We start from the raw sequence: 16,463 nt of genomic DNA on the forward strand, positions 1-16,463 counted from the left end.
TTGGGAGAGCGACGTTGATGAAAAATAAAAGGAAATTGTGAATGGCGAACTTAAGGAACGAAAAAGAAGCGGACGGTACGGAACGAAAACGAGGTACGCAAAGAATATGATAACATCATTTTTTGATGGACCAAATGTTGTGAATTTTTTCACACCTTTTCTCTGTATTGAATTTCACTCAATTAACGAACCTTCGATTGAAAATAATAATTTTGACGAATTTATCAAAATTTTATGCCTTTGTCCAATTTTTTCAAAATTTCGGTCAACTTTTCTGCAAATCCGTGATTACGGAACGGTAATGTAGTAAATTGAACGGTTTTATATTTGAAAGTATGGTTTATCAATATTCAGTTTTGATTTTCAAAGTTTTTAGAATTGCATCAAAATTGACCAAATTTTTTTTAGAAAATTGAACAATTTAGCATAATGTTTTCTCTATTTTCTCTATATCAGAGCTAATTTATTGATATACAAAACGATTTGATCACTTTTTACAAATTTTCGACAATTCGAACAAAAATTTTCAAAATCGATGTTTTTTTTGTCTTAAAAATTATGATATGTGTGGTTTGATGGTGACCGGTTAAAAGTGAATAAAAGTCAATTTCAAATTGAGGAAGTCATTTTTGAGAGTGAGGTAAGTCAAGTGTGACCAAAAACTTAATCACGCGCATAAACAAAAAAACTCGCTCCACTAAGAGCAAAAAATGACGTCACACATGCAATTCAGTTGAAATTGCATGAGCGAATGAACAAAAAGTGGCTGTGACGTCATATGGTCGTAACAAAAATCATGACGACGAAATAAAAAACATAGCAGGACAAGTCCTGACGTACAATTCAAAGAATTTTTATTGACTAAACAGAAAACTAGACCTAGAAAGGACTATGAATGGGTTGGGAAAACCATTTAGAAAAAAATCCGATCCAAAAAATTGAAAAAACAGAAAGAATCCAAGCGAAATTGCCGCATGTGAACAAAAAACCTCTAGCGAGAAAGCGAATTTTTGTTCGAACACGGTTTTCTCACTCTACTTTAATTTTAGAGCAAAAAAATTTCACGCCGCAAAACCACTCGATTTCTTGCTCCACTTCCTGTTTCGGCGTGACCAAAATCACTACTCCAATTTGACTTCAAAAATCATGAAAATATGTGAACAGATCTTAAAAAAAAGACAGCGCCCCAATACAATTCAAATTCTTTGAATTGCAAAAAACTAAGAGAAGGCCAATAATAGCCCCAGCTATCGCTGTGCCGCTATTAAACAAATGTTGTTAAAATACAAGGTGTATGTCCAGCCTGTTGTGAGCTATGGCGTACTAGTGTCTGGAACAACACAACCCTAATTTTGTCAATGGAACAAATAAAACAAATAGCCAGAATTATTTTTAATAAGCCTAAATCAACGTCCTTTTACCTGGAACGAGAATCGAAGCACAAGTACTCCATAAAAGTCATGCACATTTTTGAACTACTCAAAAAATTAACTGAAATTTCACAAAGAATTTTACTAAGAAGATCAGCTTCTGTCCTACGTTTCTTCCAACGTCAAAATTTTGTTGCAGACAATAAATATGTCCAGTTCTACATTCCTGCTTTCTATAACAGATTCAGACCGAACTTCCATTCGTTTTTGTTTAGGAATGTTTGAGAAATATAGAGCCAGACTTAAAAATATATTCTTATGGGGAAATGCTAAAAAATAATGAAGTGGAAATATTGCAATTAAAATTTTGAAGTATAGCTTTATGTATGATCTCAACTTTAAATATACGGAAATGTATTAATCAACAAAAGAAGCTTTTACTATGATTCAGAGAGTAAGACTGTTGCAAAGTCAGGCATGCATCTAACATATTTCATCAAAGTTTTTAAACTCTACTGCTTGTCTAGAAGCAACTATGATTGGACAAATAGTTGATTTCTATTGGATAACGAAATGATAGCTTGTGATTGGTTCGTTCTCTAAAGTGATTGTCGACACTTTGAAAAGCTTATAAGTTCCATAAGATAGAATTCTGTCCACAGCTTGGGGTACTGCTAAATTTTTCACGCTGTCCGATAGAGGAAAACTTTGGTAATACTGGCAACTGGGGTCCACAAAAACATCAGTTTGAGGGTTGAAAATTAGGTCAACAGCTTTTCGCTCGCCGCTAATTTCAATCTTTTTTGATATTCTGTAAAATTCGAGAAGCAGATAATGTGATTCTGTTGGCTCTGTTTTGGCTTTGGAGTATTTTGTGGACTTGGATCGCTGGCGTTCAACTTCAGTGTCCAGTCCCGGAATGTCATAGAAGGAAGCTTCGATTTGAAGCAGGTCAAATTTGTTGAAGTCGCTTGGCAAACATAAATTGTCGCTCCTAAAATAAAAAAAAACAGGTGAAGAAACATATAGCGTGTCCCATAAAGTTGAAATAAGCAAACGTTTCAAAAGCCACAGGTTAGAGTTCAAAGTTCAACGTTGAATTTTAAAAGATGTAGAACCAATGGATGAATTAAGGCTGAATAGAAAAAGCGTTGACATTTAAATGACCACATTGATGCTCAATTGCACGTTTTTGGCGTTTTTCGAACGTTCGATTATTTCAACTTTATGGAACAGACTATATTATTGGATCCTTTCTGTAACAATTGGATTCCAAATAAAAACTTAAACACTTATAGTCTTCACAATTATAGTCTGTCCCATAAAGTTGAAATAAGCGAACGTTCGAAAAACGCCAAAAACGTGCAATTGAGCATCAATGTGGTCATTTGAATGCCAACGTTTTTTGCATTAGGCTTTCATTCATCAATTTTTTCTACATGTTTTAAATTTGAACTTTGACCTTTGAACTCTAACCTGTGGCTTTTGAAACGTTCGCTTATTTCAACTTTATGGGACGCGCTATACTATATATAGTTAGTGCCATAAAGTTGCAACGCAAGCGAACGTTCGAAAAATTCCCAACATGCAAATGAAAATCAAAGTGCTCATGTCGGCATGTTTTAAATTTGAACTTTGACCTTTGAAACGTTAGATAGCGTTGCAACTTTATGGGACTAAATATACTACTATGAAAGTGTGCAAAACTTGGTACGCTATTTCTGAAATCCGCGACGAGACAAAAAATAATTTCCCATTTTATCTGCTATTTAAGTCATTGAATGTCTGTTTGAGCATTTGAATGGCCCATTTGACTGGGTAACACGCAAAATGTAGACAGATGTCCAGCGTGCTAACCTAATATAATTGAGGATGTACTCAAACACAGTCGGATCTCTATCAATGAATGAACACTGCCTCAGTCGATCGCCGTTCACGACATCACATTTACCCTCCTCACTCCCCAAAGTCAACTTGTACAAATTGGAAGTCGGAAATTTTGATAAAGTTGATACTGATGTATAATGTAGGTGACCTCCAACATCTAGTGACACGCAGTTCGGAGTGTGAAAAGTACTCATAGTCGGCGAGTTCCCTTCGCTCATTAAAATGTCCTCGGAGCTCTCTGACGTCATTATCGCAGCGGTTCCAGCATGACCCGAGGGTCCAAGGAGACCTCCCGGGTGCCCGGAACCCGGAACATCAGCTGCCCCGCCGACTAGTTGGGTTCCAGGGTTGTCTGTGGATGTTTGTGAAGTGAGAGGGTCTGAATGAAATTGGATTCCAGGTTGGGCGGAAGTGGAGGCGCTGGATGTTGTTGCAATGGATCCGGATGGTTGGTGAGAGTTGACCGAAGATACCACAGACTGAAACAATTTTTTTGAAAAAATGCAATGAAACAATCTGGCTAGAAAAAAATGATAAGCTAAGGTAGCGTTCCAGACGAGAATTCTGTTTATATAGATGAGCCATTAAAGTGTTCGAAATTAATTGGAGAAAAAAGGAAGCTCGGTGAGTACTAAATAAATTGTATATTAAATTTTATTTACCTTGAAAATTCAGGGAGCACTTACTGAACTTTTACACGAACTTACTTGAACAAGTTAACTTGGAATGAGCAAATAATAGAGGAATAAATGTTTATACGAAATACTTATATATCAGAAATAGATTTAAAAAAACATTTCAAAATTTAAGCAATTTATATCTAATTTTTTTCAGACTAGAGAATATTTCAGCAACTGCTATAAAACTGCTGAGAAAGAGTTTATTATATTGTACCTCAAGGTAAGCTGAAATTTTCACTCAATTATTCAAGTAATATTTCCCTAACTTTACAATTTAAATTGAACGCCAAATGGCTAAGGAAAAATTCCACCAAATTATGTATATTAGGAGTTGCATTTTTGAAAACAAAGTAACCACAAATTTTGATTGGATTTCAAAACTAAAAAAGAAATAAAACAGCAAAAATTGTTTGAAATTATTAAAAAATAAGAATATAATATGCACTCTAATTAAAAGAAGCAATGTAAAAAGCACAAACAACCAAAAAATAACCTAAGAATTAACAAACTTGGTTATATTATATCATTTAATGGTTTTGGAACACCAATAGTGTATTCAATGACCCTTATTCAGCAGCAAAAAAGCAAAAATAATTAATTATGTGCCAATTACCTACATTTCAACCAAAACCAGTTTAATGATTGGTGAACACCTTTGAATTTAAAATACAAGCAAAATGTACTGGAAAGGGTGTCTTGCAAATTGAAGAAAACTTAAAAAAATGAACCAATGATTTCAACAAAAATCGATAGCAGCAATACAGATTCAAAAGACGGTTTCTGTTCAATTTTCTCATTTTCGTCTTCAGAGTCTAACATGATCTTCTGCCTAATCTCCTGATAGTTATGAGGCCATGATGAGAAAAATGTTTATTTGGCAGCAATACAAGAGGATCAAATTAAAAAAAGCAAAAAAAATCTTTAAAAAATTTTAAAAAGCAGCAGCATCAGCAAAACTTTTCAGTGGGGAAAATTTTTGTGTTCACGAAAGAAAGAAAAAATTATAGACTGAAAAATAAAATTGCATTTTTTGAACTACATACATTCAAGCATGCGATATAATGTCTATGGTTATAAGAATAGAACACGCCAGCGAAGCAACCAACGCTCTAACGAGATGGCTTGACAAAGATATAAAATACACCCTTTATAAAAAAAGGTAAATAAAAAAAATGGAAACCTCATTTATGCGCTTTTAGCGAGAAATTCAGTAAAGTACATTAGGTTCTGGTTTTTACAGATAAAAAACTTTTTGGAATATACTAAGCTATTCGTTTTTATGTGAAAATTTCCCTGAGATAATTGTTTACAGCTCCTAACCCGATATATAGATTGCTTATAAACAGCAGAAACGGTAATCAAACAGTCAAAACACGCCTAGTTCCTCACAGTACAGCGCTAATCGAATACTAAATTTAACTTAAGTGTTGTTACTGTAAAACTGCTGAGAAAGAGCTTATAATATTATACCTCAATGTTAGCTTAAATTTTCACTCAATTTAATTATTCAAGTAATATTTCCTTAACTTTATAAATCAATTTGAACCGCAGATGGCTAAGAAAAAATTTCAGATTGAGCCGCTAAATCATGTATATCGTAATTTTAATTTTAACTTATCTTTATTTTAAAATCAAAAAATTTTTCAGGACCTTCTACTAAAAACAGTTATTTTTACAGAAGAAAAAGATGAAGATTGTTCCAGAAACTCACTTTTGCAAATAATTTTTTATCGATATGCTGAAGCAAAAAATTTTGATAATTACAAAACTATGAACATTTCCGATAATTACTGAAAGGAACAATTGAGCAAATTTGCATTTTCAGACTTGGACACGGTGATAACTATTAGCTAAAGCAATTTGTATAGTTATGTTTATGTGGCCATGATGAGAAAAATGTTTATTTGGCTGGAATACAAGAGGATCAAACTTTGAAAATAGCAGAAATTAAAAAATATTAGTTTTGTATTCTTTCACCTCTGAAAACTTTTACCTCAGTTGTGTGATCGCATAAAAACGTAATAATCTGAGGTGTTTTGAAGAACAAGTACCATAAATTAAACAATTTTTTTGGCACAAAAGGGGCTTTTGACAAGTCTGATAGCTTTGAGCAGTGTCGTGCTCTACCATTAGGAGTATAAGTTTCCAGAAGTTTATATTCGTTTCTATATCTCCGATAACAATACGGAGTCCAATTGTTTTTCAGTGGAAATTTCAGAAATATGTTTTAAGTGAAGAAAAAATCGTCCCGTTGTCAATTGGTTATCAAATTTCTTTCCAATCGAAAACGTCATTTTTTTGGATTTCGGGAGTTCATTGCCACAATCATTGAGTAAAAACTTTGCTTCATAAAATTCAAAGGTATTAAAACGGTGTTAACTTTGCTTCAAAAATTCCAAAGTGAGAAAACCGTGATAATTTTAATGTAGGATCAAAATGTTTATGCACGACATCGAACGGCTCCCATCAAATAAACGTTTTAACACAAATGGATAACAGAAACATTAATCTGAACCATGCAGAACAATTCATGTTTTAGAAGCTTGTATGAATCAGAAAACCATACATTACGCGGCCAATGTACGTAAAAGCAAATTTCAATTAATTTTGGAAACAATTAATTAATGGTTGAAACGAAACCCTTTTGAGCATGTAATGAGCCGAATTCTTCATTAATGACCAAATTTTATTAGTAATTTCTTGAGATCAAATTCAAAGACTTAATTGTTTTTGTGAAAAAAGCTATGGGAATTTCGAAACCACTTATCGTCTTGTTAATCCAGAATTTGTATCGAGAAAGAAATTTCTGAAATTAATCACCAATTAAGCTTTCTTTAATTTCGGTAATTAGATACTGTATCTGTGGGAAAGCGGTGGGTTTAAGGAAATTTGAAAAATAATTTAACCTAGTATCACTCGTTTCCACGCCTGCTTGCAACTCTAATCTTTAAACATAGGTCGTTTTTATTAAAAAGGGCGACCAAATCGAACATGTATATAATCGATTTTTCGGATATTGGCCACGTATTGAATGTGAAAATCTTAAGCCTAGAAATTTAAAAAGCGGCAGAAAATTCATCGTTGGAAACCAAACTTTACAGTTAATACTGAATTACAGACAAAAAACATATTTAATTTAAAATGTCTTAAAGCACAAGATTCGTTTTCACCAATTTAGTAGAAAACCTCCATTTATAAACGCAGAAGGAAAATAAAAAAATCAATAAGTCAAATATTTATGCAGCCATACTAAAAAGTACCTATTAAGAAAATAGCAAAATGTAGCCATTTTTCTTCATTATCTTTACTTGATCACAATTTGTTTATTTCTGACGAAAAAAGCGTAAACAAATTGGTTACATAAAATAACGAAATTAAGTTCCAGAATTTATCAAAATACTCAAAACAGCAGAAACTGGCAACAAAGCTCTAACACAGTCAAAATTTTTCAAAATTGGACAATAATTTAACATTCTTGCGCTTTCTTCCAGAAAGAAATGCAAATAAGTACAAAAAAAACATATTAAACATTTGTACAAAATGGATGCTAGTCTTGCATATTTCGTTTCAAAATCTTGAAACATTTGATAAAATTTGTTCTGAGGATACAGAATCTTACAATATGACTGATAAATAATTAGTACGAATCATCAACCGACAATTCTGATATTTCAGGGCAAAGAATATTAAGACTTTAATACTGAAACTTTATTTTGTTTGTTTGTTTTATAAACCTCTAAAATCGTTGAAAAAACTTTGAGCAGAACCCAGAAAACTGATAGCATTATTGTATATTGAAGACCTCTCAAAAAAAGTTGATAATACAAAGCGAGCTTCATAAACTCACGTCTGGTACTGGTTCTGGTTCTATAATTGGAATCTCCGTATCATCCGGGTAAAATTTAGCCGAAAAGTCGAGAATTGTACAACCACCATTGGGCGAATCGTATTCCAATTTGGGCTTTTTAGCCAAGATGGTCAAAAGCGGAGCTTCGCTTAAATCATAATTCCCGTTCCGTTTAACTTCATTAATCACGTCATTTAAATTTACTCCAAGATTTTCGGGATTATTCGTCAATGTCGCGTATTCAGCCATTATTTGCGCGTGCAATTTGCGTTTTGTGCGCTGAATTAAGTTGGAAATTTGAATCCTGCTCAGTTTCAGCTCTTGAAATTCGCAATTAACATGCCGGTGAATGTCGGTTGAACCGTAGCCGTCTAAAAGACACTGTCGGACGCTTTCGGCTAATTTTTCTGGAAAGTTTTTTGCACCCTCCGGTTCGATTAACTCGTGACAATGATTCTCGCTCAAATAAACGGATATCAGTCCTGGCTCTTTCGGAAATTTGGCATAAATTGCGGCTTTGCAGTTAAATTTTTGTCGAAATTTACAACAATATGTAATTTTTTGACCGTATGATAGTTTGTCGGAAAAGCGGCGCGCGTAATTGTTCTCCGAAACGAAATTGTCGAGCTCTGATTTGGAATTGAATGACTGTAAAAACGTCCAATTCCGAAGAGTTGCCGCGTAAGATGAGGAAAATAACATTTTCAGAAGTTTTCGCCCGAAAAAAAAATTCTCTTCAAATTGTTGTTTCGTTGCAAACAAATAAAAATTTCACCGCAATTATAGCAATTGACGCGCTTAACAAGACTTACTCTAACTAATTAACGGGTAAAAAATGAACTTTAAACAAAACTTTGGGCTCAAAACAATAAGGGGGTTTGAAAAAGGAACTTGAATGAAGCTTTAAGCTCGAAATAAAATTTATGGAAGTGGGAAAAGTGAACTTAATAATGAAGGTTCATTTTTTAAAATTGAAACTCCTACTCTAACTTGCGTGAACTGTTTTGCTTGACGGTTTTTTTGTTCAGGTATAGAAAACTGATGGAAATTTTTTGGTGTTGAATTTACAAGAATACTGAGACCAGTGGTTGGCGTGTGATTGAAAAAGGCGGCTGGAAAAAGGCTCGGGGCTATCTTTGTTTCTTTTTTGCTCGCAATTTCGTTCCCCCTTGTCTTGGCTTTCTTTCCCTACGAGAATAGTGACGAAAATATGGGGACAAAATAGGTATTTTATACAATGGTTAATTTTTACTGCTTGTGAAATTTCTGTGTGCTCAATTTTACTACTACCAAAATGTAACAGGGAATTAATATCCACGTATGGAAGAATACAGCCTAGCGTGGGAGAGTGAACGAATGGAGGAGAGGGAAGGAACAGAGGGGAATATGGCAAAAACTGGGAAAGATACAAAAGTGGGAGAAATGTTGTTGGTAGTGGTGGTGGTGGTAAAAAGAAATGGATTTGAAAGCTAGGAGAAAAATATTACGGCGGGGAGCTTTCCTGTGATATTTAGGAATCTTTCTATCTCCCATTCTTTTCCTCGTTCTTTCCCATGGAACTGTAGGCAGGGGATATTTTGTGTAGCTAGGTTAGGGGTAGTTAAGGCTTTAGGAACAACACAGTGCCGTAGAGCTCTATACCACCTCTCATTTCAATGGTCGCTCTAGCTAGAAGTGGCAATAGTCGGTCGTCTTTAACCCCCCCCCCCCCCCCCCCCAACCCGCGCTACAGTTAGAAACCCTATTCTACCGCGATTATCGCTGTAGGGCACAAAAGCTTACATTTCAAATTTTCAAAAAGAAAATTAACTTTTCTGCACAACAGTGTACACTCGGCGCAATGGACAGTTAAGAAGTGGGTCTCATAAAAACGTAAACTTCGAAAAGAAGTTTCAAGTGTATTTAGGCGACATAAATTTGCCCTAATAGTTCAGGATGATTCAGCTGTTTTTTAGAAGAAATTGGAAAACGAAGTCCGGGGTGGGGGGGGGGGGATGGACACGGCAGGGCATTTGATGTGGAGGGGGCGACGCAAAAATTGGGAACGAAAATGACGTTGGCAGCGAGCGAGGGTAAGGGGGCAAGGGAGGGGGGGGGGGGGGTTTGATGTTGAGAAGGGGAGGGGAAATTGCTGTTGGAAGGCAAGGGTGATTGGAAATTTTCTACAAATTTGTGGAGCCGCGTCCTGCGGGGAAACGCATTTCCTGATAAAGGAATTAAGTGGATGGAGGAAAACCTGAGCATCGAATGCATTGAGCTCCGTGGGGATCGGAATATCACGCAAAGGAATAAATGGCCACAAATTTATTCACGTGAATTAATTTTAACTCTAAAAATACCTCATTTTCCTTTCTGTGAAACACTACATGAGAAATAACATTGATTTTTTCCTCTATTATAATCACTGCTAACTAATAATAGCAAAATTGATTTAAAAATTGCATCTAGTTTCAGTAGTTTATTCGGTTTATTCAAATGTTTCGCGTCAAAATACAATGGTTAGGGTGTTAGATCACGTGACTACGAATCGATTGATGAGGGTTACTTAATTTTGGAAGCTAATTCTTATTTTTTATTCAAAAGCATGCGCGTGAATTTAAACGAGTAAACAGAATCTACTTTAGCAAAAAAAAACAGCTAATGAATCGACAACGGACATCGAAAAAATAAGCTAATCTACTTAGTAACCCAAGACAGTCAGGTCAATTATAGACAATAAAATTATAGATTTATAGTCAATTATAGATTATAAAATTAACGAGTATTAATCATAGTTTATATTTCACGTCGATTACGCTCAATTATTGTCAATGGTTCGGTCCGAGTCACCATTGATTGTGTTCTTTTTGGCGTTTTTGCGATTGTTGGTTTTGATTTTCGGAGCTAATAAAATTACCCCGAATCCTAGTAAAAGATAACTCTAATGCTGAACACTGACGTTTAAAGTCTGTATTGTAACTCTGTCCATATTATTCTGTTCAGCGCCCATTTAAACTTTAAAACTTCAAAATTTTCACTTGAAAAAAAAAAACAAACGCGCAAAGCTCCTGAGATTACAAACAGGAAGTTCTAGAACTATGAGAAAAAAAAAACATTTTTGGCAGACCATTCATAAATAACAGCCAGACAACCAGGAAACTATCAGATTATAAACTTGATTTTGATATTAAACATTTTACTATGCGCATCCATCGCGACATTTTTAAACAGGGATTTATCAAATAGAATTCATAAGACATCATCTAATTCGAACTATTAAGCAAAAAATTAAACCTGTAGTCGCCTGAAGATTCACAATTCTGCCAAAATTCAGATGATAAAAAAACCAATTCCCTGTATGGAAACTAGGCAATTCTTTCGAAAAAATTTATGCCGCTGTTGACCTTAAGTTTTCTCAAAACGGCCATAATTAGCAAGATGCTGTCGAGCGTTGCTTTCCATAATTTAAGAAAAATTGAGAAAAAATGATAAATCATATGAAAGATTAAATTATATGAAAGATTATATGAAGATAAATTATATGAAAAACTATATGAAAGATGAAAAATTATATGATTGTTTAAATCAAAATCTTGTTTCCCTGGAACGCATATGTCAAATCAAAACCTCAAATGGTTTATATTACGGAGAAAAATTCTACAAAAAAATATTAAGAACGAACTATTGAGAGTTCAGTTGGAAACCAATCGAACAAAAACAATTTTCTGGACAATATCAAGATATAAAATAACAACTCAAGATTAATAACAGTATACAGCGAAGAGTCTGTTTTCTCTCTCATTTGACACCACTTGGCAAACAGCATACGTTTTACTCAAAAACTTATAACTTTTGACCCGCAATTTTATACTTCTAACTGAATCCCAGTTTTGGCTCGGTAATGAAGCCTGTTAATTTTTCAAATAAGATTACTGGAAATGTGATTCGTGTATGACTTCAACTGGTTCTCGACTTAAAGAGGAGTCAAAACTCAGAAGGTTCCAAAATCAGTGAAAAAAACTAAGGACTAAAATTAAAATTACATAAACGGAATCCGTTTAAAAACATTTGAAATAGATTTAATGGAAGAATTTTTTTTCGTTCAATCTTAAAAAGAGCATACTGCTATTGCAGAGGAAGTTTTTTTTTAAAAAAAAAATAGGCGCAATACGTTCAAGAAAGACATATCATTTTTATATTAAAATAGGTAATAGCCGCTTCAATAATTGTATAAAATCCAGGAACTGCATTTAATAAGAACGAAAAAAAACTCAACAATTGCTGAATAATAAGACAAAAAATGTAAAAAAGACTTATTCGACGCTTTTTTTCAGTTTTCTCATTCAATCCCTCTAATTTTCAAGCTTATATGTTCATATACAAGTAAAGCTTTTGAAAGCATCAGAGAGAAAAAATATTTCTGCGCTCGCTTACCAACATTTGTTTTGGCAAAAAAGTGGAACGAAAACATTATTTGAATTGTCCAACAAATAGCGCAATATACCAAGTATTTCCGAAAAATTCCAAAAAATATCTAATAGGTTTCCAATTTAAAAAAAGTATTGTGAACCACAATCGAAGACACCTATATCAAACAGCTCAATATGTTGCAAAACTAAAATGCACAATGGTCATTTCAAACATTTTAGCAACAAAAAAATCCAAATGAACAAATTGAAAATTGTATGATAAAAATAATGATGACAATTGTCAGAGAAACAAAACTGTAAGTCATTTTCTTTGTTTTTTTCAGTAACGCGTTACTCTTCTCATCTGAGATGAGTTCAAGTTTTATCATTGTAATGAGCATTCACCGCAATCAATCTTTTAGATCAGAGCAGTTATTAGAGAGGGAAGATCTATATGCGGCTTATTCGACGGCGTTTGTTAAGAAATTTTAGGTTTAGAGGGGGAAAAAACAAGTTCCCGAAGGTGACATTTGTCAAACACTAAAAAAAGAATGCAAAAAAGAATTTCAGAAACACAGAACTAACTGATTTACCAGCTCAATCAATAGACCAAAAATTTACAGAAGCTAGTCTGATACCCATCTTCTGAAAATAATATATAAATCAATTTTTAAAGAATATAGCTACTGACAACTTTTCAGTTACCGTGAAGCTCAAATAAAAAATCTGTTCTCAATATTTTTCTCATCTCAGTACTTTCAAATAATAAAATAACTTAAAATTTTTGAAAAAAAATTATGCCGTTATTGGCCTTAAGTTTTCTCAAAACGGTCGTAATTAGCACGAAACTCACAACACACAAAATGAAAGCGCACGATGCATACCCGAACAGTTTCTGAAGCATTTTCTGTCAGCTCTGCTTGCTTAATTTTCTGAGGATGAATCCGCAAATCCTTCTGAACTTCCCAAAAATTTGAAACAAAAATAAAAAATCGTTACCTTTCTTGATAAGTGTTTATACTAGAAGTCAACAACTATATATGACTCTCACATTACAACAATAATTTGGCCGAGGGGTTATGGATTGCGGTAAACTATGGCAAGGAGGCAGAAAATGCACAAATGGCCAAAATCTCAATAACAACTAAAAATCAAACAAATTCAGAATTCAAACATAACCGACTAACGTCGGGCGAATTGCTCTCAAACGACCGGCGAGCGGTTGGCTTCGTCAGTACCTAGTCACTGTTTAGTGAGGTTAACTTGATTGAATGGGCCTGAGAATAGGGTAAAAGACGATGACATCACGCCACATAACAGCCGCTGAAATGCGGCATCAACAAAATAGTTAAGGAGAGAGAGAGTGTGTGAGATTAAACGTGAGCGAAAAAGCGCAGGGAAGAAACTCCAGCCAAAACACAGAGAGAGAGAGAGAAAGAGAGAGAGCTAAGAATTCTTTCCATGATAAGATTCGACTCTCCAAATTCAAGTTTTCTAGCCTTGTTCGTAACTAAATTATATAGAAAGTGAAAGTGCAAAATTCAAAAGAAAAGTTTCCACATTTCGCAGGAAAGAAAATGTTCAAAAACAATTTTTGTCTCTCGAATTTTGCAATGTAACCCATCTGCAAGACTTACAAAGCATCATTGGCCATTAATGATAACTCAGAAAATGACAAAAATATTCAAAAATTTAGGAAACAATTGCAAATTTTAACAAAATCTTGCTAATATTCGCAATACTAATGTCATAAGAAAACAATTCCAGTGTGTCAAGAGCCTATCCGGTAATCCTATTTCAAGCCCTAAATAGTTTCACTGGCTCATAAAGATCCATAAATGATAACAATTTTTCAAAAAAAAATTCAAATTAAATTTTATCAAAAAATTGCGAAAACTCAGTCATTAACATAATGATAACTATTCCATTAACTCTAACAACTGAGCAGCGGCCTACTATTAAACCTCGTAGGAGGTTTCTTGGCTCTTGAGGCTGGAAAAACCAAAAAAAAAAACGACAAACAATTTCAAAAAGTATTGCCGAAAATTTCAAAAAGATGCTAATTCTCGTTAGATGTTATAATCATTAAAAACAATCCATTGCATCTAGAAACTATACAATACGTTATTAACAAAATCTAGAGGAGGTTCCTTTGCTCTTGAGTCTCGATAAACCCAAAAAATGACAAAAATTGTCAGAAAAAATTGCAAATTTTATGAAAAAATCGATAAAATTTAAGATATTAAAAAATTGAAAACTATTCTTTCGCCAATAAAAGATTTTAGTAACCTATCATCAAGGCCTACAGGAGGTTTCTTGGTTCCTGGGGCTGGAAAACTTACATAATGACAACAAATTTTGAAAAATCTGAAAAAAAATCAAGTTTTATCAAACAATTGCTAAAAATCGTGATGCTAAAACGTTAGAAACCATTCCATTACCATTAGAAATTATGCAGCAAACCCTATTATCATACCCTAGAGGAGGCTGCTTGGCACTTGAAGCTCGATAAACCTAAAAAAACGACAAAAATTTTCCAAAATCTTGAAAAAATTTGAAAGTTTTGTCAAAAAATGTAAAAATTCCTATTGTTGAAATGTCAAAACCATTCTATTACCACTAGAAGCTATGCAGTAACCTATTATCAAACCATGGAGTGGGTTCCTGACATTTAGGGCTGATAAAACTCAGAAAATGACAAAACATTTCAAAAAGCTTGTAAAAATTTGAAAGTTTTGTAAAAAAAAAAGCAAAAATTCGTAATGTTGAAATGTCGAAACCATTCTATTACCACTAGAAGCTATGCAGTAACTTATTATCAAACCATCGAGTGGGTTCCTTGACATTTAAGGCTGATAAAACTCAAAAAATGACAAAAATTTTCAAAAAGCTTAAAAAAATTTGAAAGTTTTGTAAAAAAAAAAGCAGAAATTCGTAATGTTGAAATGTCGAAACCATTCTATTACCACTAGAAGCTATGCAGTAACCTATTATCAAACCATGGAGTGGGTTCCTGACATTTAGGGCTGATAAAACTCAGAAAATGACAAAACATTTCAAAAAGCTTGTAAAAATTTGAAAGTTTTGTAAAAAAAAAAGCAAAAATTCGTAATGTTGAAATGTCGAAACCATTCTATTACCACTAGAAGCTATGCAGTAACCTATTATCAAACCATCGAGTGGGTTCCTTGACATTTAAGGCTGATAAAACTTAAAAAATGACAAAACATTTCAAAAAGCTTGAAAAAATTTGAAAGTTTTGCCAAAAAATGTAAAAATTCCTAATGTTGAAATGTCAAAACCATTTTATTACCACTAGAAGCTATGCAGTAACCTATTATCAAACCATGGAGTGGGTTCCTTGACATTTAGGGCTCATAAAACTCAAAAAATGACAAAACATTTCAAAAAGCTTGAAAAAATTTGAAAGTTTTGTCAAAGAAATGCAAAAATTCGTAATGTTGAAATGTCAAAACCATTTTATTACCACTAGAAGCTATGCAGTAACCTATTATCAAACCATGGAGTGGGTCCCTTGACATTTAGGGCTCATAAAACTCAAAAAATGACAAAACATTTCAAAAAGCTTGAAAAAATTTGAAAGTTTTGTCAAAGAAAGGCAAAAATTCGTAATGTTGAAATGTCAAAACCATTTTATTACCACTAGAAGCTATGCAGTAACCTATTATCAAACCATGGAGTGGGTTCCTTGACATTTAGGGCTCATAAAACTCAAAAAATGACAAAACATTTCAAAAAGCTTGAAAAAATTTGAAAGTTTTGTCAAAGAAATGCAAAAATTCGTAATGTTGAAATGTCGAAACCATTCTATTACCACTAGAAGCTATGCAGTAATCTATTATCAAACCATCGAGTGGGTTCCTTGACATTTAAGGCTGATAAAACTCAAAAAATGACAAAAATTTTCAAAAAGCTTAAAAAAATTTGAAAGTTTTGTAAAAAAAATTGCAAAAATTCGTAATGTTGAAATGTCGAAACCATTCTATTACCACTAGAAGCTATGCAGTAACCTATTATCAAACCATGAAAAGGGTACCTTGACATTTAGGGTTGATAAAACTCAAAAAATGACAAAAATTTTCAAAAAGCTTGAAATTTTTTTTGAAAATTAGTATAAATTTGCGTGTTTTTAGCGAGCGGTTGTTCGTCAGTAGCGACGCAGAGGGGGGGGGGGGGGGGGGTGCACTGGGGTGCTGAATGATGGAGGTGGCAACAGTCGGGTGGGAAGGGGGTAACCGCGCGGTGGGGGGGGGTGGGGGCAATAGTGGGG

General features: G+C 33.7%; 1 protein-coding gene across 3 annotated transcripts in view; it reads right to left on the reverse strand.

Moving 5' to 3' along the window:
* Window positions 1-1,710: 1,710 nt before the first annotated feature.
* Window positions 1,711-16,463, reverse strand: part of LOC142341449 (uncharacterized) — a 39,562-nt gene continuing 24,809 nt past the window's right edge. For all 3 annotated transcript variants that reach the window (XM_075392399.1, XM_075392401.1, XM_075392402.1), the window contains 2 exons: window positions 3,228-3,736; window positions 1,711-2,364 (listed from right to left, as the gene is read on the reverse strand). In XM_075392399.1, coding sequence (XP_075248514.1) covers window positions 1,929-2,364; window positions 3,228-3,736 — 945 coding nt within the window. In that variant the 3' untranslated portion in view covers window positions 1,711-1,928. The remainder of the gene's footprint in view (window positions 2,365-3,227; window positions 3,737-16,463) is intronic.

Source organism: Convolutriloba macropyga, chromosome 6 (assembly GCF_964194025.1).
Source record: "Convolutriloba macropyga chromosome 6, txConMacr16.3, whole genome shotgun sequence".
In the NCBI taxonomy this organism is placed as follows: Eukaryota; Metazoa; Xenacoelomorpha; order Acoela; family Convolutidae; genus Convolutriloba; species Convolutriloba macropyga.